Below are 24,574 nucleotides of genomic sequence, written 5' to 3'. Positions count from 1 at the left end.
TTAGCTTTTTTTGGTTGATTTATTTAAAATGTAATTATATTATAATAACCTCAGCCAACACTGGGAACTGCTTTGTAATTTAAGAAGTGACTATCCTATCCTCTCCAATTCTGAGGTCACCTTCTCTCCGCAACAACGCTCTCATCCCACCATGGACCCCTGCTCTACGCAGAATAAATATAGAGTAACACATGTCTTGGTGTGTTTGAGATATTGGTAGTTCAACTTTTAATGGTCAAAACGTTATCATTTGTGAGGGAAAAGCTGAAAACAGAAGTAAAACCTGCACTTCAAAAGTGACCGCACAAAGCTCTATAAACAAAGGAAGATTTGTTTGCCCTTGGCATTTTTTAGGACCTGCCTGAGGACTTCTTGTTTTCATTATCAAGCGTTCAGGTGTTGGCTCCACTGACCACCTGAGAGCTCCTCGAGTTGGACACCAAATGAGAGGGACTTGATCCCTGAAGGGCATTGGTTCGAGTCTGCTGGGCATGGGGCCCAACATGCTCCGGGGGTCCTGTGAAAGCAGGGATGCTGTGTTGACAGTGGTGCCGAAATCTGGACGGATGAACGGATTGCCTGGGTTGATTTGGCAAAAACTTAGGAGCCTTGTAAAGGAGCTGGGTGCTGATCTCCGGGCTGGAACACCTCACAGGCTCCGTTGGCCTCCCCTTTTCTACCACCTATAGTGGTTTCTTCCTCCCCCTTCTTCAGTTCAGCTACATGAGCAATCATTGGAGTAGAGTTCTATTATTGACTCTTTATTATTTAGTCATTTGAGGCGGTCATTTAGGAGTGTTTAGGGGGTTAGGACACTGCTCAAGGAGGCCATCACAGGCTAATACTGCGGACAACAGGGATCGAACCCAGGTACCGGTACACCCCTATCTAGACTAGCCCCAAGCCCAATCATCACACGGCCCAGTCTGGCCTTATTTGAGGAGCAGCTCAGAAAACAACAGGGCAGCAGAGGAATGATCGGGCGGGCCTGAGAACCAGGGATATGGCGCAGCATGTTGAAAGGAATCCTTCTGGAAGGAGAAGGTCTTGGTCGATGGGTTTTGGCCCTGCTGCTAGAGGCTGAACTCCTTCTCTCTGTGGTCAGGTTCATCCCACGGAAAAGACAGGATTGTGTTATGGCACGGCGATGATGGTTCTCCCTGAGATGGCTCGGAGATTGCAGCAACCTCGCCGGGCTGTGAATGCGTTTTTGGCAGAGGCCCGCTGCAATCGAAGATAATCAGCGTGACTTGGAGGGGAGCGAAATCAATAGAAGGTTTTGGAAAATATGTGCGTTGGATTTGTGGTATAGAGAGGGCACTCGGGAACACAGGTGAACATGGAAGAACATTAGCCAATGTCTCAGAAATGCTTGTTTTGTTCAAGATACGTTCACACAGACATGCAGTCACTCACAATGCCCCATTTTTTTGAATTGACCTTTTTCGGACACACATGCACACACACTAATGGAATAGCACAACAAGCACTTGTGGTTGAGAACCGCTCAGAACCTTTGCTTCTCCCCAGATCAATAGCACAGCTCAATACATTCTGCGCTGCAATAACACTTCTCATTGTGTTCTTGAACGCAATCGGAATAAAAGAAAACTGACATTAGAAGCTTTTGAAAAAGAAAAAATCCAAAACATTGAGCCGGAAAACAATGTTAGCTACTGGTAGTCAGCGAGGGGGCCGGGGGCCCCGCGGATTCATGGTGCGTGTCATTTTCTGGAACCCCTGCGAGCAGATGCCACATCTAATAAACAATTAAGAGAACATTCCACCGCTGCGGTCTCTACCGTTTAGCCTGAGTGATTCGGGAGAGAACGTGGATCAGGGCAAGCAGAGTTAGCCATTCCCCACCCCACTGCTTTCCCCAAACTGAAACCAACTGTCCAGATGAGTGGTCAACACATCTCTTTACTCCGAGCGGTCCCTGCGAGTGAATAATAAAAGATCCTAAGGAATTATACCATTTTTTTCCAGGAAAGTATCTCGCAAACCCACCCCCACCCCGCGTGGGTCTGTACGTTTCCCTTAAAGAAAAAATAAGTGTCACACACACCGCCGATGAAATTCTAACCAGATGTTAAGCCGCTATGGGCGCAGCACGTCCTTTAACGCGTAATAGCGTAAATATCGTAGGTCCTGCGCGTTACGGATCAGATGTGCCCCAGCCGGCTCTGTTTGCTTAAAGCTCTCGCAGGAAAAGGGTAAAATGATGGTCTCTGATTGTATAAGTCTCTGGCTATGTAAAAGGGAGGAAAAATATCACCACCGTGCTAGGAATAACAACCAGAGCATTCCAACGCAGAGAAAAAGGGCTTCAGAGGATTTTTTTTTGGGACTTTCCTACCCATCTCTCATTTCTTTTGAAAATTGCTAATGAAAATCCACACTTGGTTATTTGTTTAATTCAATGATGTGTGTTCGAGGGATGATGGATTATTTTTTCTAAAATATGATTTATATAACTATTCAGGCCTATTATGTGTATGTATAAAACATCACAGGAACAAGGACAAGGGACCAGCGGTCCAAAAACAAAAAAGAGGTGAAAGAGGATTAGTTTTAAGTGAAGGGCCAAGTCCCATTAGCTTTGAGTTTTCAGAGTCCACTTCTCCTGGTGAAGTACTTGTAACTGCTATTCACATCAGTGGCACCGTTCACCATGTATACATTTCCATTAGGCTGGTTTATTCAACCACTCTGGTTACATTTTAATGTTAAGTCATAATGTTCACTTCCAGTTTAAAAAAAACAGCTTTGGATAAAGCAATCCCGGAGGTCAGATTTTAATTCTTGTCCATTTAATTAGCAACATATGGTCATTTTATTTACAACATGTACAAGAGTAAAATGGCACTATAAGGGACGCTCTTTTTATGTGCTTTTGTTGAGTAGAAAGACCTTCTGTCCTTCTACTCAACAAAAGCACATAAAAAGAGAATTCAAGTCTTCCCTGCGTTTACTTAATAATATAAGGCTCTATTTTTATCTTAATAAGAATTTAGTTTAAAATTGTAATTCCCTTTCTTCAGGCTACACAGTATACATCTATAGGCGTGTGTGTCCCTTTCTTTGTAACCACTGCGCTAAAACGTTAACTCCTCCAATAGAAAAAAAAACAAAACAAAGTGAGACGAAGCCAATGTCACATATTTCCGTGACACGCGATACTGTCCAACAGGTGGCCCGGCCGTATGATCTCCCCAGGCTGGAGATGGTGAAAACAGCTGAACCCCACCTGTCAACCCCACCTGTCAACCCCACCTGTCAACCCCAGCCTCCGCCCTGGGGCCTCCGAGCCTCCTGTTTAACTCTCACAGAACCATTCCGTCCTCCTCCGTCCGTCCGTCCGTCCGTCCGTCCCCTCTCCCGAGCCCGGACCAGCCCCCACTGCCATCTTCTCTACCCTAGCTCGGCGGGACGCTCTGCGCGGGATCACGTGTCCAGGGTCCCGCTCTCCTCCGGGCTGGGCTGCTGGCTGCTGAGGGGCTGCTGGCTGCTGTGTCCCGACGACTCGTCCCGTCTCCCGTGGATCGGCGTCTCCTCCTGATCCCCGCCGACTCCTCCTCCTCCTGCTGCTGCTCCTCCTCCGGCTGCCCCTCTCCCCGCCATCCTCCCCTTCTTCTTCTTCTTCTTCTTCATCCTCTTGTCCTCCCCGCCCCGGTCCCGCCACCACTGGCAGGTGGCGGCGGTGGCGCTGCTGCCCCCCTTGGACGAAACGGTCTGCCCCCGGAACAGCTGGGCCTGCCGCTGGCAGAGGCCCACCTTGCTGAGCAGGATGAAGACGTCCCCCCGAAAGGCCTTGGTGAAGATGGCGTACAGGAAGGGGTTAGCGCAGGAGTTGAGCGGGTAGAAGAGCACCAGCAGGATCTTGGAGTTGGACACGGTGATGAGCGGCCGGTCCAGCACGGCAGACATGGCGTAGAAGGAGATGGGCGCCATGCACAGGAAGTCGGTGAAGATGAGCACGGCCATGCGCTTGGCGATGTTGGTGTCCTTCGAGCCCGAGCGGTAGTGCGGGTTGTGCACGGCGCAGTAGATCTTGACGTAGCAGCCGCAGATCACGCCGAACGCCGCGATGTTGAGCACCAGCACGGACACGATGTAGGCCTGCGCCGCCGCCGAGCGCGTGTCCATGGGCAGGCAGATGCTGACCTTCTGGTAGCTGCTCACGCCCACCAGGGGCAGCAGCGCCAGCAGCAGGCAGCCCATCCAGCCGCCCAGCATGACGGTGGCGGCGTGGTGCAGCCGCAGCTTGCGGTCCAGCCGCATGGCGAAGGTGATGGCGTACCAGCGCTCCAGCGTGATCGCCGTCAGCGTGTACACCGACAGCTCGCTGGCGAACACGGTGAAGAAGCCCGCCAGGCCGCAGCCGGCGCCCGTCTGCCAGTCGATGGCGTGGTTGAAGTACTCGGAGCGCGTGTGCAGGTCCACCGAGGCGATGAGCAGCAGGTACGCGCCCATGCACAGGTCGGCGAAGGCCAGGTGGCACATGAGGAAGCGGGACACGGAGAGCTTGTAGTGGCTGGTGAGCAGCACCAGCAGCACCAGCGCGTTGCCCAGCACGGCCAGCAGGCTGACGAACCACACGGACACGCGCAGGAAGCCGAAGCCCATGATGTCCTCGCAGGGGTTGAACTCGTCGGGCGCGGGCGTGCACGTCACCTCCTCGCCGTCCTCGCACACCACGTAGTCGTAGCGGCTGTCGAAGTCCTGGCCCGTGTCCTCCTGGGCGTTCTTCAGGGTCTCGCCGAAGCCCACCCCCTCGTCGGCGGCCCCCTGGCCCCCGAAGTAGGCGTGGTAGTGGAGGAGGCTGTCGGGGAAGTCCCCTCCCCGCTGCCTCCGCCACGCCTCCTCCTCCTCCTCCTCCTCCTGCTCCCCGAGGCGGGGGGAGTCCACGTCGTCTGGGGGCGTCATCGGGGGGACAGGCAGGGGGCTCTCTGGCGTTCCTTCTCCCTGGAGCGAGGTGACGCGCAGGGGCCCCACGGAGCGTTTGTGGTGCTGGTCGTACAGAGCCGTCAGGTTACACAGGTACTCCAGGAAGCTGCGGGGGGGGGGGGGGTTGGAGAGGAATAGATGTGAGCACAGCGGACCAAATCACTGACTCACGCATCGCGGAGGAGCTGTCCGTCAAAGAGAGTCGATTGACCTAATTTGACAAAGTCATAAGGAATAATGTCGGACACAAACAGACGCACCTGCCTGCCTGCCTGCCAGCGACATATTTGACAGTGGTCAAGTGCGCAGTCCAATGATTTATACAAGCAGTTAAAGAGAAGCCCTTCCTGTTTAGAGAGCGTCGTCGTTAGTCTGCCTGAGCTCGCTCGCTTCCATACCAGGATTGAGTGACGGTAATTCGGGGCCGCTCTGAGTTCTGGGTAAACGCGTCCGAGAAGTTGATTTAATCCAAGCCAGAATCCACACCGTGCAAGTACAGCTGCCTCGCTCGCTGGGAAATCATCCACAGCACACATGCTCGCACACACATACACACACTTGTACACACAAATGTTTGCCCTTCACCGGACCCACACGCACACACACACCATGCTTGCCGAATTACGTTTTGGAGTCTGGCCCTAGGAGTTTGGAGTGTGTCCCTCGTCAGTTTCTTTTTTTTTTCATAAACCTTTTAACTTGTTGTTAAACTTTTTTCTCCAATTTATTTTTTTACCGTTTATTACATTAAAACCTCATTGAACCACTTCTCGATTAGACTCTAACTGTCTAATCGTGTTATTTTATATTTATAGATTTATATTATTTAGGTTTAAATGTTTAATACTTAACTCTTAACACATTCAAAACAAATAATTTCTTCTTCTACCATATTATTCGAGCCTTGACACTTTCCTTTAACCCTTTAACAGTCACTTTCACACTTTTAACCCTTTTTGAAGTCCTATTTATTCACCGCTCAACACTTTGATCCTCTTTCATACTTTTAACCCTTTTTTAAGTCCTATTTATTCACCGCTCAACACTTTGAACCTCTTTCATACTTTTAACCCTTTTCTAAATCCACACGGACTACGGACGTGTCAAACGGACCACGGACCACGTTCAATGTTGAGCGTTTCACCGCCCACTTGACCTACCCCCTCTTCTTCTTCAGGTTCTTGAAGCCGCAGCAGTGGCTGGGGTAGGTGAGGTCGGCCGAGGTCAGGTGCTTGAAGGTCTTGATGGGCGGCAGCTTCTTCAGCGCCCACGCCTCACGCGCCATCAGCTCCCGCAGCGTCTCCATGCCGACGGTGGGCAGCGAGGAGATCCGGGTCTGAGACACGTCCCTGAGAGAGGGGCGAGAGAGATAGATTAGATACACTGTACATGTAGAGAGAGAGATAGATTAGATACACTGTACATGTAGAGAGAGAGATAGATTAGATACACTGTACATGTAGAGGGAGAGAGAGATTAGATACACTGTACATGTAGAGAGAGAGATAGATTAGATACACTGTACATGTAGAGAGAGATAGATTAGATACACTGTACATGTAGACAGAGAGATAGATTAGATACACTGTACATGTAGAGAGAGAGATAGATTAGATACACTGTACATGTAGAGAGAGAGATAGATTAGATACACTGTACATGTAGAGAGAGAGATAGATTAGATACACTGTACATGTAGAGAGAGATAGATTAGATACACTGTACATGTAGAGAGAGATAGATTAGATACACTGTACATGTAGAGAGAGATAGATTAGATACACTGTACATGTAGAGAGAGAGATAGATTAGATACACTGTACATGTAGAGAGAGAGATAGATTAGATACACTGCACATGTAGAGAGAGAGATAGATTAGATACACTGTACATGAAGAGAGAGAGATAGATTAGATACACTGTACATGAAGAGAGAGAGATAGATTAGATACACTGTACATGTAGAGGGAGAGAGAGAGATAGATTAGATACACTGTACATGTAGAGAGAGATAGATTAGATACACTATACATGTAGAGAGAGAGATAGATTAGATACACTGTACATGTAGAGAGATAGATAGATTAGATACACTGTACATGTAGAGAGATAGATAGATTAGATACACTGTACATTTAGAGGGAGAGATAGATTAGATACTGTACATGTAGAGGGAGAGAGAGATGGATTAGGTACACTGTACATGTAGAGAGAGAGAGAGAGGAAAACATGAAGACAAATCCCTAACTCAAATCCATTTTGCATGTTTAAATGATAAACTACATGAATATTCATTTTCAATATTAAATCGATAGATATAGATAAATATATTATAAAATAACTACCAAAATAATCATAACATAATATAAACCATACTCGTATGAGGTTACAAAATGCTTTAAATCGTGATGCAAGATATGGGTTTCTTGGGGTCATGTCAATTGTGTTGATTTGTTAATAAAATGTTTAATACGCTAGGCCCAAAAAGCAGCATACAAATTGAATAGAAGATTGCAATTGATTCAGCGTCAAATGTAATCAGTCATGGAATATTATAGGCAGTAGGAAGCTGAACACGATCTGCCCAGGCCGGCCTCTCAGACACGTCCCACAGCACAGAGCTCTCCTTCTCATCTGGGTTTCCTTCAGAGCACTTCAGAGCCCTCTCTCTCTGCTCTCATCATCTTTAAGCAATTATACACCCCGTGTTTCTCCCTCTTGACTAGCCACTCCAAAACCAGGCCTGACCTCGCTGGGAGAGACACGAGACAAGGTCTGCCATCTTAAAGACATCCGACCAGACGATCTTATCAGAACAGACAAGGTTCTGCAGTAGTGTTTACTAATTACAGGGTCGGAAGCTCACCTGGTCGACCGATATCCATATCCATATCCGATTTTTTTTTCATGTCAAAAAATATTTTAAAGGTTTGAAAGCTCTCATAATTAGTTATCAGATTGCATCATAATTGATCGGAATGCTTATTTGAAACGTAACAAAATATCTGAGTACTCTAACGTGTTCATTTTAGCGCGTTACCCCAACACTGGCAGTGTTGGACACCCTTCCCAGGGACAGTGATATAAGACACAGATGTTGGCTGGGGTTTTAATTATGTGTGTGGACGTAGATGTGCCAACATATCTGACCTAAAATGGGCTCACTAGCCACAAAAGGGATGGGAACTAATGTACAGGGCTTGTATATCAGAATGCAACAGGAGTTTTCTTTGGCGAAACTCAGCCAGATTGAGAAGACTTGGAGAGTTGTAGTGCTGTAAAATCTTAAATCAATGTAAATATACCATAACCATGGTTAATGAATACTTTATTTCGCACTGCCACGCATGATAAACGCTGTGGCAATTTCAGACACAACAAAGTCTTCCCATATCGACCAATAATTTCATGATAAATGAACAAACAAACATGACAACTAACATAACTCCCATTCCAATTGTCCTATACTTCCAAAAATGGAGGCAATCACTGCAAAGTAAATCCTGATGCACATGCCCTATTTCAGGGTCGTTACAGACACCCTCTCTATCTGCCTCCATTCCGGGTGCAAGTTGAGGCCGAATTCTTGTCTCCGTATTTGTACATTTTCTTAATCGGTTGCCTAATCCCCTCATGTTGCTGAATCAACAAATGGTCAAGATGATTGGATTAAAATATCCATAGTCGCCTGGCAGGCCAAACTATGCATCATTCACACTCTCTCTCTGGTGCCTGGTAGTGTTTGCTGCCTCGCTCACCTCTCCTAGGGTTGAAATATCTCAACATCTGTCATTCCCAGATGTCGAAACGGGACCATGGAGCTGACCTCACTCAGGATATTAACCCCCAGCCCCCCCAGTGGAACCGAGGAAGAGGAGAAGGAGGCGGAACATATTGTCCTAACCTGACACCCTTCCTCGATGACGGTATCTATGGCAACCAGTGGACACGCACAGAAACACCAACACACTTCCTAGCATGGCGGGAACGTTACCTGAAGGTTTTAAGCCCCAATCACCTGTGTTGCTGGGGTGGGGCGGCATCAGAAAGCCAGCAGTATCGTACCGATGTTAACTTCCGATCGCACACCATCGCACGTCAGACTTCCCACTCGCAGACACAGCTGGATCTCCGGTTCACACTCTTTGATTTTTTTTGTAAGCGATCGTATTTCCCAGACGTGGTGGTCATGTCACCCCCGTCTGCACGGGAGGAAATGAGAACGGGGCTCTTGTCGCAGGCGGTTATGATGCGGATAACGCAATTACCGAAAGTGGAGGCATTTTCATTTGGGAAGTCTGTGTGTTCTGTTCAGTACACTGATTGGAGAGGCAGAGGGGTGTTATATAAGGCCTGGAATCAGAACTGGAAACAGAAATCTTATTAATCTAATGATTACCCTGTGTGTTACACATCACATGATCATGATTGTTTAAAGTAAAAACAACTCAATTCATCATGAATGTGCTGAAATTTAGAATGTAATATAAGAGGAAATGTTGTTTACTATAACCCATATTTAAAATAATACAAAAAAAAGAATGAAAAGCCGCAGTGGGATAATGGCACTATAATAATGGCCCATCAATGTAAAATGGAAATTAACATGACCAAACGAGACCAGCTGTGTGGACACTTGCCTATTTATAACATAACAGAAGATGTTCCAAATTCTTACCCCTGCCTGCATTGGATTCCCCGAAAGCTCAACTTATGGCCCACAGACCAGAAAATCCACAATACATAGCCCCAATTATTGATACATTAGCAAACTGCCAAACAGTTGTTTTCCCAAAACACCACCAGCCTCAGAAAACCTCATCAAAACGAATACACGCTCCACCAAGGAGTCAATGGAGCTCTTTCAAAGTTAAAGTCTTCATTCCATTGTTGCACTATAAATTTGCTCTCTTCTTAAACTTCTTGTAGAGACGTTGAAATATTTCTGTCTCTAATACGAAGCAGATATTCATATTCCAAATGGAAAATATGTGTGTGACTGAAATGTGCAGTTTTACAGAGTTTAAGAGTTTAGAGTTGTGTGTTTCATTTATTGTTATTTCTGGTCTCCCTTCGAGAGTGTACTTACAAGAGCATGGGCCCTCTGATCGCACCCATAAAAGCTTTCTCATCCATCTTGGTCAAATGCCTGTTTCTGTAAAGGTACCTGGAGAGGAAAGCACATATTTATTCAGACATTTTTTTTACTTTACTTTTCCAAACTGCAGGACTGGACGTAATGATATCGGAATGAGGTGTATTCACAACAAATTTCTGTTTGCTAACATTTCTTGCCAGATTTTCCCATTTGACCACGATGCTCAAATGACTATTTATTATTTAGTCACTTTTGGGATACGCATTTAAGTCACTAACAGTCTTTACCACTACACTCGCCTGCCCCGCCATTTAGACACTGCAGGTCGAACAGAGTTAAAATCCCAGCAGACAAAATTTGTATCTGATATTTTGAAACACATACATCAAAAAAATAACAACACCCAGATATTAAATAAAACCATTCAATACAAACACACGTCTTCACGTCAAAACTATAAAGTGTGCAGGTGTGTTCCTTGCACACAGGTCCCGACAAGGCCCTCTTAGTCTGATCTCACATCCCTCCAACAGCGAGACGTTGGTGTTTCTCGTTTGGCCGCGATGCTCTCGGATGGCTTCTGCCCAGGAGGTTGACCTGCGGCGCCAACACCAACACTGACGAGGTTCTCTCTCTCTCTCTCTCTCTCTCTCTCTCTCGCTCTCTTTCTCTCTCTCTCTTTCTTGCTCTCTCTCTCTCGCTCTCTCTCTCGCTGCTAAAGTGACCTAACAATGGCGTAATACTAATACTAATAATAAGGGCCCCTCAGAAGCGGAAGGACCAGGGGTCGTAGTTGCGGAGGAGTTGTAAGTAAGCCGAGAGGTAGGGGATGGAAATTAATAGCATTAATATCTAATATCCTGAAAATGTTGGGTTTGGCCCGTGGACGGATGGTGGGGGAGGGGAGGTTACTGCAATAGACAAGAAGTTGAGACATACGAGGAATAAATGCTTTTTTCCCATTTTTCCTCTTCCCTTCTCCTCATTGAACCTTTGATATTTCGGAGACAGACTCAACCAGTTGAGTCCTCGAGTGCCCTATCTCGCTGGTTCCAGTTGGTCTGGCCAGTGCCGTTGCTTTAAGACCCTTCTCTTGATGGCCACTTCCTGAGAACTCACTTTCCCATGAGAACCTCAGCGTTTTAATCAAGGGCCCCGGGGCCGGGCCCTCGACGAATACATCTGAGATTCAGTCATTGAAGAACCCCCCCCCCCTGTGATTTTGTAGTGTAACTATGAGTAAAGGGAGAGCACATGCCAGATGTCAGAACCGGTTTAATCTCAGGGGGAAAATAGCGGGCCGCCCTTAATTTCAGAGGAAACGTGCCGACTTAGAACCGATGGATTCCGAACGTCTCCCATGAAAAATACGCTCTTAACTCCAACATCACTACCATGTCTACGGGGTCGCATGTTTACACAGTGGAACGTGGTCAAGTTTCAACGTTTGCTAAGGTATACAAACATTGAGATTCATCCTGGCACTATCGCGTTGCCAGCGCTAATCAAGGTGATGGAGTCGGACGTGATTTATTTAAGATCTTAAATATAGTAAAAAAAGAGAAAAATTTCAAGAGGGTGGAGTGTTATCGTTGAGGGAAGGCAGAGTTACTTACACTTGATCCAGTTTGGTCCCGTTGAAGGCGTAGGGGTGAATCTCTCTGAAGCCATTCCCGTACAGCATCCTGCAACCCAAGGCTGTCAGTTACAATCACAAGCACCAATCACAATCAACAACCTTTTCAGTGCAATTTGGGTCAAGCACGAACAGCAAGCAGTAAGAATCAATTGAGAAACAGTACGGTAGCCCACACATTTAAATCAACTACACGTTGGTCAGCACTCAGAGATATTGAACAGTAAATAATGAAACAATACAGTAGCCCAACTTTCCCACTGGCCCATATCTTACTCAGAACTCAAATCAGAGTATTTCTACCAACATTACCCAGCCGACATTTCCAACCAAATTCTAAAACTAATAGCGCTAGCAAAGTGTAAGAGACTTGTTATACATTCTCCCCGGTGGTGGTGGGGGGTCATTGTCTGAATGCCTAATCTTGTGGGTTTTCACCACAAAATGCGAGACATAACATTCTTCGCGTCGAGACGGAAAGTCCTCTTTCTGCACTCTGCACGCTTTCGGCGCAGTTTGTCCTGCCTGTTCTGTGGCCAAGGTGGCCATGACTTGGCCGTATCCTTCGTGAAGGGGGCAAATAGGGATATGAGTCTGTTTGTGTGTGTGTGTCTGTGCGTGTGTTTATGTGTGTGTGTTTGTGTGTATGTGTGTGTTTAGGTGTGTGTATTTCTGAGTGTGAGTTTGTGTGTGTGTTTAACTATCCAAAATAGGCATATAAGGATATAATTTATATGGGTTTCCTAATTGTGCTGTTGTGTTTGTTTTGTGTGTATGTGTGTGTGTGTGTGTGTGTGTGTGTGTGTCTGTCTTACACAGTCAGCACATCGTTGGTGATACCACGGAATGAATTGGGTGGGATCTCCTTAATATAGGGGTGATCAACGATTTCGCTGTGGAAAGCAGGAAGCAGAGTAAGACCAAAATTGTTTTAGCCCACTAGAGCGATTTTGCAGCACACACAACAAAAACACAAAAGCATGTCGGGGTGAAGGGTTCATGAATGTCTTTGAAACCACTACAACGTGACAAAAATGAAAAGTAGTTGCTGTTAACACACACTCACACATCACACTCAATAGCTCATATTTAAGAGTCATATATTGATAAGCTATTGGCACCTTTCTCTGAAAAGTAGAGACTTACAGCAACTTACAGAATGAAGTTCATATCGATAGACTGGATGTTGCCCAGGTGAGGGAAGACAGCCAGGCCGGTGTTGAAAATCCCCCTGGAAAGGCAGACAATGCAGAGCAAATGGGTATAATAGGATCTATAGGATTTTTTCTTTTATAATTGCATTTTCTTTTCCTGACCTCCTTGCTGGTATATACAATTGATAATAGTTTCAAGACATAGCGATGAAACCATAAATTACATTTTAGATAAAGGTCTGCTCAGGTAGTCAGAGTGCTTTGATTAGAAGTCAATATAAATAAAACCTGTATCATGTACTTCCAATACTTACAGATATTTGAGGTTTGGAAGATTCCCAAAAGCATCTGGGTCTATGTATGTCAGACTCTTCGTGTTGCGAATCTCTCTAATGGAGGAAACAGAATCAAAGAATCATGCATAAACAAATAACCAATACCAACGACGAAGAAGTGCTAACTATAAATACAGATAATGTAGTTACACAGGTTGTTATGGGAAAGTAATTAGGGTAATTATATCCCATATGCATTCTCACATGAAAGCCTAAAAATGCACACACGCACGCACGCACACACACACACACACACACACACACACACACACACTCACGCACACACACACACACACACACACACACACACACACACACACACACACACACACACACACACACACACACTAACTACCCCTGCTGTGTTTACTACCTGTCAGCTACATCAGATACCAAGTCATATTAAGGCCAAACGCTCACACACATAAACCACATGCACCTGTGTCATATTAAGGCCACACACACACACACACACACACACACACACACACACACACGCGCGCACACGTTCCTTAGCATTTGGGTAAACAAAAAACTGTCTAAGCCGTGGTGCCAACGGTTGAAGAAGAGTCAAATTAATGTCTAATTTGTGTGTTTATTCAGCTCGGGTCTGGGGCCCAGGACCGAGAGAGGCCCCTAGGCCCTAAAAAACCTTGAGTCTCCCAGGCTCTGGCTCTCACAAGCCGTTTGAGTTCTGACGTGTGTTTTCTGGCCCACGCTTCAGACGGCGTTCAAAAGCCGCTCTAAACATCCCAGCAGAGACAGTAAAGTGTTCAGGGCACCTGGTCGCCTCCACACCTCCGCTTTACCGCGGTTAGAGGCGCCACTCAAACATCAAACGAGCGCTTTTCCAGATTTTTCTGTCATTGAGTGGCTTGAAACCTTTGAACTCTTGCTCTTTTTTTGTGCGTGTGAGAAAAAAAAAACGGTCAAATGAAAAGAAAAAAATGGAAATACACATTTAAATGTGGCACACTTTGTTTGAGGCCAGACCAACCTTCATGCGTAGGATTCCTTTTACCTCTCCTCTCCTCTCCACCTCCTCTTAAACTCAGCTGAGTGGCCCCTTCCCCAGCGGCCCCCCCACCGTCTCCCATCAGCCGTACGCAAGCGGCCGTGAGCAGACAGGAAGAGGGGCACTCGTTTCTTTTTTGTCTGACCCTTGGAGGAAACCTGAGAGGGAGGCCATTATCTACGGTATGGCGCACCTCACCGCAACCAATCAGCGCAAGAAGAGAGACCCGGGAGCTATTGAGCAAACACGCTTCAAATACATAAATAAGGTGGATGAACAAGTGGAGCTCTCAGAGTAAATTCCCTTCTATGGTCCATTATATGATATCTGGGGGGGGGGGGCTTAGCAGAAAAGGGGAACCCTAATCCCCCAGACAGATACAGAAACCAGAAGAATGAAGCTCGGTATTTGTTATGGGATGTGCTGGCATATGTTTGTTCAGAAAAGGGTTCCCAGCTGTTTAATTTTCTTTCTCAATAGAATGTGTGATATGCCAAGCCCCTGGGTAATAAGTCTCTTCTATCCCATAATTGAGAATATAGGGCCTATATGTAAGGGGCTGGGTGTGACTTTTCCCTGATTTCGGCAGGTTCCTCCAGACTTGCACTTGAGCATGAATGGAAGAGAAAAGCCATGCAATTTATTTGCAAGTCTGAGTCTTTCGGCTCAGGCTTGGTCATTAATACGGTTAAAAGCTCTCTTAGGCCTCTCCATAACAGGCCACACAAACCCCTCAAGACTCAAGTACTCTGGTGTTGTTTACTCAAACTAGTCTACGTTAAGTCTGGTATACTGAGCTTGAGTGGCTGAGCTAACCAAAATAAAATATATTATCGAGTATCATTAACTCGTATGCCACAGGTATGGAGTCAATATGCTCAATAAGGAATGTTGTTGTTGTAATGCTAGGAGGCATTGCGTTACATTGCGTTGGGTATGTTGTGTACTTTGTGTATGTTGTGTTGCTGTGTTATTTGATGGAATGTTCTATCATTTTGTCGTATGTGTTGTGTTGTGTCTAGCGGTTAGGTTAGTGATGTTGTTCTGTTCTCTTTATAAGGGTTCCAATATTGTTGCTATGATTGTGTTTTGTGAAAGAGCCGATATGTCTGCTTTCTTTCTAACTGCTTACATGTTAGTGATTTTCTTCAGATTGTAGAAGGAGTGCCTCTCCAACCGCTTCAACATGACGTCCACTGAGATGTATCTGAGAGAAATAAGACATTCAACAAGAAACACATTGAAAATAAAGGTTTGTACAAGTTTGAACAACAATCTCACAAAGGTTTTTCGCAGATTCTTAATAAAACGTACAGTGGGTCCACAATACTCAGTGCAACACCTGGCAACGCTTTTCGGCCATTCATTCATTCATTCATACATTCATTCCTTCATTAACGTAAACGACTAAATTCCTTCAATGGTTCCAACCACTGCTTATGTCAAGCGTCTCAATCTCGGCAATGGGTAATTTTACAGGTATGTGCTACACACACACACACACACACACACACACACACACACACACACACACACACACACACACACACACACACACACACACACACACACACACACACACACACACACACACACATACACACACACACTCACACACAGATATACTATTACCTGGTCATCAGTCAATGCACTGAGCACCCATTTGTTAGTACTTGGCAACTACCTAATTGCTTATTAAATAAACGATCGGCTTAGTGCTGAATACACACAAGAAATGTCAATGAATTTCCTCCTTGTGTCAGGCTCCGTACCGAGGGGGGAAAAAAGAACTTAAAGTGAAGTTAAGCAAGCAATAAGTGTCGCCGTAACTATGTTCTGAAATGCTAACCCGTTCTGACAAATGTTAACCCGTGTTTCTTGGCACGCCAACCAGGCTGGCAGCTGGCACTCAGCTTCAGCAGCTCTTAGAGCTTTTTGCTGTTTAAATTATTTAACGGTAAAAAATAAATCCTTATTTTCCGTCGTCCTGTCTGTTCGTCTGTCTGTTCGTCTTTCCGTTCACGGGTTCCGAGAGATTCCTATGTTCCCAAAAATAGATCCCTCGGAAGGCTCAGAAATAAGTCAGTTTCAGCTTCGGCGGGGACATTTGGATTCCACCCTTCAAGTGGGATGTCAAACAGGCAGACGTTAGTGGTTCCCCCTCTTTTCTCGAGTCATACCTCCTGGTTGAGAACAAGGGGGGAAAAAAGCAACACAAAAACACAAGCAGAAGGAACGCGTCCTCAGCCCTCTCGGACTACCTTCACGCATGACTTCAACACAGACGCCATCTGCCCCAGGCCAGGGATCAAGGATGGAGTGTGTGTATCTTACTGCAGCCTTCACCTCAACCCATTGGCTCGGCAATTCTCTCTACACACACACACACACTCACACTCACGGACACACTTCACACACACATTCACATATACACATGCAAACGCACACACACACACACACACACGCACACATCACACACACACATATATACACACTTCACACACACACAAACACACATACATACACAAACAAATACACACACACACACACACACACATACTTCAAATACACTTCACACAGAAACAGATACACATGCACACTTCACATATACACATGCACACACACAGACCCACACAAACTCACACACATATATACACACACACATCCACACAAACACAGAATCCCACACACACACACAGACACACACCCACACAAACACACACACAGACACTCTTCACACATAGACATTTATACACACGCACACACACACACACACACACAAACACACGCACACACGCACGCACACATACACACACACAACGGGGGCTTTCGCTAGTTAAAATACCTAGCTTCGGGAACGAGAGTGCTTTACCCTCTGTGGCACGAGGAGCGACATTCCCACTCCTGCTCCTACTTAGGAAGACATTAGTGCTTCCAACTGTGATTAGCGCGCTGCGCCGATGCTACACAGACACAGCCAATCAGCCATCTGGGTGGGAGACCGGAGGGGTTGCGGAGAGGAAGGTGCAAATATGGATCTGGAATGTTTTTAATTTTGGGGAGTATTTAGATGAAAATGAAATAACAACATGATAGAAGACAACAGGTGGACGAGGGCAAGTTTACCGGACTCAAGTTCATAAAAGTGTGTGTTTGTCGTCTTCTGCTTGACGGTCCCTCACTTACATTTTTGAGAGGTTCACCATGTGAGAGAAGACGTTGGCTGGAACGGACGGCAGGCGAGTTTCCAGAAGCCATCTGTCGAAAAACAAACCAAAACAACAAGAAGCATTATTGATGCTGGGTAGCTCAATTGTCAGGGGGGGAGGAAATTTGGGTTTGGACTGACATTCTAACCATAACTCTCTCCCTAAACCAAACCCTCAACTGAACCCGAACCGTGAACCCTAAAGCACGAGCACACTGCCCCAACAAACACCAACCCCTAACTTTAGAATGCTGGCCAACAACGATACAATTTTCCCCACCAAAAACCTTCAACAGACAACAACCAACAACCACCAACGCATATGGTCCAATGTTGGTGATTGTTGGGGCAGGCTGTGTTTAGGCACCCTAAACTGAACCAAAACCCTATCTCTGACCCTCATTAGATAGATATGTGGAAGCACTCAACATCTCCAACAACCTGGAAAAGATTTCTCTTCAGTGTCTTGTCCTGAAGGCATCACTTCCTTCTCCTGTGAAGGGTGGCTCCGCTCTCACAGAGGAAACCCAGTTAACATGCATGGGTCCCCAACCCCCAACGATGGTGTTGCTATGGTAACACCCAGGGGGCAGACATGGGGCAGGGTAAACAAGCCAGAGTTTGACCAGGAACTGTATATACAGGTGGTTGTTTATACAGTTCCCACATAGTACTCTGTGGGGGGGGGGGCCGGACATGTGACATGTGAGAACCTGGAAGCCATGTTTATTTGTCGCCCAATAGGGCCTCATGACCCTTATCCTTTATTTGGATTAAGAATGAACCTCAGGCCATGGATAGGTAGTTGGATTATTCTGTTTTACTCTAAGACCATGTAAGAATGATGAATTGTGACTGACAAATCACCAGATGTAAGAAGTAAAGGGTTAAAGTTCGGAGGAAGAAATGATTCACCAATTGTTTGGCTATTTCAACCTGAACGTTCAGATCTCTCGTCCTCTGCAAAATATTGATATTTTATCATACATTTTCTTCCCTCCTCATTTCTGGAAAGAAACGTTCTTTGAAGTGAAGAATGTAACTTGGAACATGGGATGAAAAGACATTTGGACCTGACTGAAAGGGACACAGTGCCAAACCAAACAGGGTCTGGACCTGTTTAGGACAAGGTTCTCCAAGGGACACTTCTTATGGATCCAAGGTGACCTACCTTTGGTCACAATCCCTTCAGTTTCAAATGTAAGCTGAGCATTTCTACTAAAGAAAGACCCTAAGAATCTGTCAAATGAGTATATTAGAGACAGGCATTTTAGGTTTTTAACATACCAATAAGGGCTGTATGTCGGTTACTTGGCTCATTAAGGATTGATAACCATATTGTTTTGTCAATATTCGGTAAAGTATGGATGAATGGACTCCTACAATTGTTGCTATGGTGATACAATACAATAAACGAGAAAGCACCGTTAGGGAACACAAATGTCACATTTCTCAGGTTTACAGGCCTGTCCACTATCCAGGCCTTTGTCCCACCTGATTCTGTCCATAGTGGAAAGCGAGAGCGAGTTCTTTCTGAGACTTTGAACTCTGAGCCACATATGAAAACAAAAATAATGCCCATTAAAGCAGCAGAGTTTCCACACTCCTGGTGCATCAAGGAGAACAAAAGACTAATTCAAAGGTCTGCAGATCTGGCATGCTGTTCTGAATCACGGTTTGCGTTAGCGCTGGGATGGCGATGAATCAGAATCAAAACCCAAATAGAGAGCAAAACAGGAGTGCGGCATTCTACATGTGTTTTGGACAAAATCAAACAAACAGGCGTGGGACACAGAACAGAACCCATCACCAAACACAAACCTCAACCTCATTCAATCCACACAGGGTTCCCCAACGGGTGCAGAAGCCCACCCGACCAAACCGTCTTACACACTTTTTGGAGGCAAAGGACTTTCTTGATTGGGTGATTTGAACGGGGAAGCTGAGAAAACAAACGGGCCAGCGATTGAATTTGAAGTTCGTGGGGAGAAGCCACGTGATTCATAATGGTGTCTGTGGCCAGGGGCTGAAGTTACGGTTGTGTTTACAATGCTCGGTTGGCTCTCATAACAATGGGTTTTTGGGGTTGAATTGCAGGGCAGAACATATCTCCCATGTATGGTTTAGAAGAAAGGATAGGGAAGCACAGAATACCTTGCAGCTGTGCATGTGATTGCACTTCATCCAAGATTAAAAAAATCACGTGTTTTTTTCCTGCTGTTCTGCTACTTGCTGTCAATTCATTTTTGATTTGTTGAGAGGATTTATGCTAGGAAAATGGGAAATGCTGAACAAGATAAATGATTAATAAATTCCACTCAGAGTACTAGAAAACATGATCGCCAACCAAGCGCCTGCAGTCTAACTTTGAGCCTGCCTGAGCCCATGAGCTAATTATGACTTAATGCGGAGTGGTTTGTAACCATTTCCACTGTCCTCCAGTGGATCCTATTCACGGCAGAGCTCAATGTTTCCACCATTTTGCGTTACAGCTGATCAAATCCAACGTCCCAGACCTAATTTTATAATTAAACCCAGTAGTACCCTCTCTCGCCCTCGCTCTCTCACGCCACCTTTCAGGAAACAGCATTTGAGTATTCCACAGTAAAGGTTAATTAGACAATTTCATCCATGGTTGAAGTCGATGAGGTTCTGTGAGTGCCGAAACCTGAATCTCGAGACCATGTCCCAGGGTTTCAATCTTCAGCCACAAAAGGCTCAACAAGTTCTGGGGGCAAGAGAAGAGATTGAAAAAAACGGTGGAATTTAAACCATTTCGATTTTCTTCCTTTTCCTCACCATTGAAGTCTGAGGAAGGTAATTACTGTCGAACTCACCGTGGGTGTTCAGAAATTTGCTGTAAAATGTAAACATTGTATGTGGACGCATTGGCACTCAGGAGCCACGCTACACTGGGTGAGGAGAGTGGCTGTGCTTGGTTTCCTGCTCTCCTGCCCTCACTGACACATGAAGACACACACACACTCACATACTCAGACGTATACACATACTAACACACTGCTGGCAGAAATACACACACACCACACCAGAATATATAAGTATGCATATACACCACAGACCCACACACCGCTGGGACAAACACACACACACCAGCTCACAACACGCTCAGACGTATACAAATACTAACACACACCAAACAAACCACTGGCACAAACATACACCAGTAAATGTAGGCCTGCACACACACACACACACACACACACACACACACACACACACACACACACACACGGACATACACTAGCACATACACACATACACACACACACATGAACACATCCGCACACACACAAGCACCGAATGTAAATGTCCCAAGTCATGTACAGACACACACTAACTCTTGTTTTTTGCGTTCCAAACTTTTCCCATTTAATAGAATGGGTCAGCATTTACCCTATACAGAGGAACCTTGGCACATTTGCATGTACACATATGGCCTGCCAAATATGACTGCACGCACACAACACACACACACACACACACACACACACACACACACACACACACACACACACACACACACATGTACAAAGATGCATGCAAGTAAGACCACATCCAGTCCCTCTCAATCTTCAAAAAGTAAATGAAGACCCAACTTTACCGGACCTCATCATCGTTGTTTAGAACATTTCCCTATTCTTCTTACTTTGTTACTGACTATAAAAATAGAACAGAATACGAACTACAAACTAGCTAAGCTTGTGTTTCCTATGGCTAGTCTGCCCTCTGTCCAGTTTTTTTTAGTTGAGCAGCCCTCAACATTTTAGTTTTTGCACTATTGATTGTAAGCTTTGGACAACAGCCCCACACACACACACGCACACACACACACACACACACACACACACACACACACACACACACACACACACACACACATACACACACACACACACACACACACCAACAAAACTTAACAAACACACACAATCATAACAGCAATGCATCCCTGAACATTTCCACTTAACAGGTCATCTTCGCGCAGAGAAATTGACATTTCAGGGACCTTTGAGGCCAAAGTGGCCTCAAACATCCCCACATTTCCTCACTGATAGGACCCCTTTTGACTGACATCGCCCCCTCCCTGTCCCCCCACCACGATGAAGAAAGAGCCAGGGAGCTATAACCCATAGCCAGGCAAGCCAGCCAGCCCACACTATCCCCCCGATGCCTCCCCCCCCCCCCCCCCCCCCACACACACACACACACACACACACACACACACACTGCAGAACCTCTGCAGTAGGGTTACACATTCCTTAGAGAGAATGTGTGTGGCCAGAACAGTCAACCCTCACGCCTCACCTACTGGGACATTCGCTTGTAGTCAACACACAGGTTAGGAAAACACAATCCAGCTCCAGTCTATTTCAGGCATTCTTTACGTTCGGGGGAATTCATGGTTGTTTTAAATCAGGGCATGGATGGGTCAGATCCTGAATTTCCCACCTGGGATTAATGTTTATCTTATCTCATTTTAATTCTTGGCTGCCGAGTCATGCTTTTACTATTCACAATTTGGTCATTAGTCAGATGGTTCTGTCCAAAGGGTCTTCATGATGTGTTTTGTTTCAGATAATGAGCAGCAGGTTTCAGTATGGAATCTTGCTCAAGGGAACCGACTGTGGGGTTTGAACCTAGAACCTTTTCATCAAGGAGTCACGCTGACCACTACCCTCTCCTCCCATGCCCTCTCTTATCATTCTTCTTTTCTGATGCACGTTGTGTAGGAATGTGAGGACGTGGGGCTCTGGAGGAGTTGTTCTGTTATGTATTCACACAATTGTGTATCGGATCGGGCGACTATATCAATAAACATTGCAATATTAGTTTATATCTGGCCTGCTGAACTATCTGATAATGTTATGGCACCTGAAGAAATAAAGATACGGTGTCAGGGTGAAGAAAACAAGGTTATTTACGTATCGTGTTTTCAAATAAACACCTAGGGTATAAAATAGTTTGAATTTGTGTATCCTTGAGAAAAGTAACGTTCAATCTTATCCCCATTATCGTGTACGCGAGATGGTGGGAAAATGTAATTGAAAAATATTCCTCTGTTGAAAAGTTATAATCATCATGATTATGATTATGCACTGTGAGCGATAATCGAATAGAAAAGCGAGAGAGAATTAGAATAATCATCACATGACTGTTAATGATTCACACAGAAAGGACAAGAAAGGGAAGTCACTGTAGTTGAGATCAGTTCATCGACTAACAACTACAAGTGGTTATAAATGATATATAATGAATAATTTAATCTAAACAGATATGTGCTTTCAAAATAGAATAGGGAAGATATGTTGTAAAAGGGTATATTTTATTTCTGATCCATGAAGCAGAGATGTACCCTCTTTGTGTACCTCTTTGTGTAACATTTTTGTTGCATGCCTGATTTGAATTGATTAAACCCGTTTATTCACCCATTATGGCTGCAATTTCCAAACTGGAGAAAATATAAGGCACACGTTTATTCTTATGCAGAGGTTACTGAGTAGGCCTTTATGGTGTGACAGGTCTGTCCCATCGAATAGCCTACGCAGAAGCGGTAGCAGGCGTTCTATGCATTTAACCAAGCATAACATTGCTATTCAACCATCAAAGAACACATTGGACATGAAAGAGTTGTTGAAACATTATATCATAATGTCGTTCGACCTAAAGGAAGACGTCATGAAGAGCTGTATAGCCTTCTTGCGCAATACACGCGTCAAAATCATAAGTGACAGAAAGGGCCCCTTTCTAGTGTCAATCGGAACAAGTTTGCTGTTTATATTACACGCAGAGTCTCGTTTCTGGAACGTCTGACCAATCCGAACCGAACGGAATGCAAAAAGGAAACTATGGCTTTGCCTATTTATTTTTCGTCTCTATTCCCAAGACAACACTTCCCAAAACAGTAGGAGTGTAAGGGTCAGTATCTCGTCAGTATCTCCATGGACGATAACTAGGCCTAAACGGGGAGTGAGCCTACACGGACGGGCGATTGTTCATTGATCCTTGTTTGTAATTGAACCAAGAATATAAGATTCCCATTTTATATCTCTGTGTCTTTCTTTCCACCATCTGTCACGGAGCGACGATCACATGTTTCCATCATTCGGGGGCCATGTGGCAAACTGGATGATCCGGCTTATGTAACATTTACCCCATGCTTTAGCACGTCTGTTAGTGTAATATCCATGCTACATTTACTGATGCTCGGTTGGGGGGTGTTCTGATGATATAATCATCTCTATTTCAAGCCCCATCGTCCATCCGGAACTATAAAGAACGACTCGGGTTGAAGTGGAGGAAAAGCATTTGACTTATAATAATGTATAATTGATATTGTTTTGTTGTTTACCATGTTGTTATTGCTGAACCTGCTAGGTGGTGCTGTGCACATGTGTAGGCAATGTTCTCTCTCTCTCTCTCTCTCTCTCTCTCTCTCTCTCTCTCTCTCTCTCTCTCTCTCTCTCTCTCTCTTTCTTTATATCGCTCAGACAAAATAATGCCACTATTGAATAAAATTAACATTTACATTTACTGATCTTATTGAGTGATGTTGAGATAATGATTACAAGAGTACTTGATTAGATGATTACATGCAATGATTAATGATTACATTTGATTCATTTTTTTATTATTATTATATGCAGTAATAATCATACTAATAATGATACAGATACTACTACTCCTAATAGGCTTAGTCATAATTATTATAATAATTCATAATCATATCCATTACAATTATAATGTTATTCACGAATTACTTACAGCGTCTCAGTGCTTGCTGGAAATCTCGGGAAACTTTCGATGTCAAAACAGGAGATGGTCAAAAACTTCCACTCGGAGCATTCACACACAGAAGGGCAGGTTTCAGGCTCTCCCGAGGATCCCGAGAGCAACGTGACCAAACTCATCAGCACACCCGTTATCACGTTCATGCTCATGCTAGTGTATACTACCTAAATAAATAAACATAAGATGCTCTCGTTTTTGATACGTCTGCCGTTTACCGAAAATGGAGCTGTAATAATAATAATAATAATACTTGTATCATGTTGAGTCGAACTCCTCACGGATCAACTATTAAAATGCTCTGTGTCCCATCATATCTGAACGTGCAGTGAGGAGGATGCTGCGGGGAGGCTGCGACCCAGTACGTTCTG

General features: G+C 45.1%; 1 protein-coding gene across 1 annotated transcript; it reads right to left on the bottom strand.

The window, feature by feature from the left end:
* Positions 1–3,447: 3,447 nt before the first annotated feature.
* tshr (thyroid stimulating hormone receptor) lies at positions 3,448–24,355 on the bottom strand (the record flags this gene model as incomplete). Its single annotated transcript, XM_079753090.1, has 11 exons — positions 3,448–3,511; positions 3,686–5,056; positions 6,111–6,299; positions 10,040–10,117; positions 11,665–11,733; positions 12,500–12,577; positions 12,841–12,915; positions 13,153–13,227; positions 15,321–15,395; positions 17,375–17,446; positions 24,180–24,355. 11 exons carry the CDS (start codon positions 24,353–24,355, stop codon positions 3,448–3,450), a joined length of 2,322 nt encoding a protein of 773 aa, XP_079609216.1.
* Between the last annotated feature and the right edge of the window lie 219 nt (positions 24,356–24,574).

Source organism: Pollachius pollachius (genome assembly GCF_949987615.1).
Source record: "Pollachius pollachius genome assembly, chromosome: 16".
NCBI lineage: Eukaryota > Metazoa > Chordata > Actinopteri > Gadiformes > Gadidae > Pollachius > Pollachius pollachius.
Note: the sequence above shows the minus strand (reverse complement) of the source record. Positions and strands in the feature narration are given on the sequence as shown.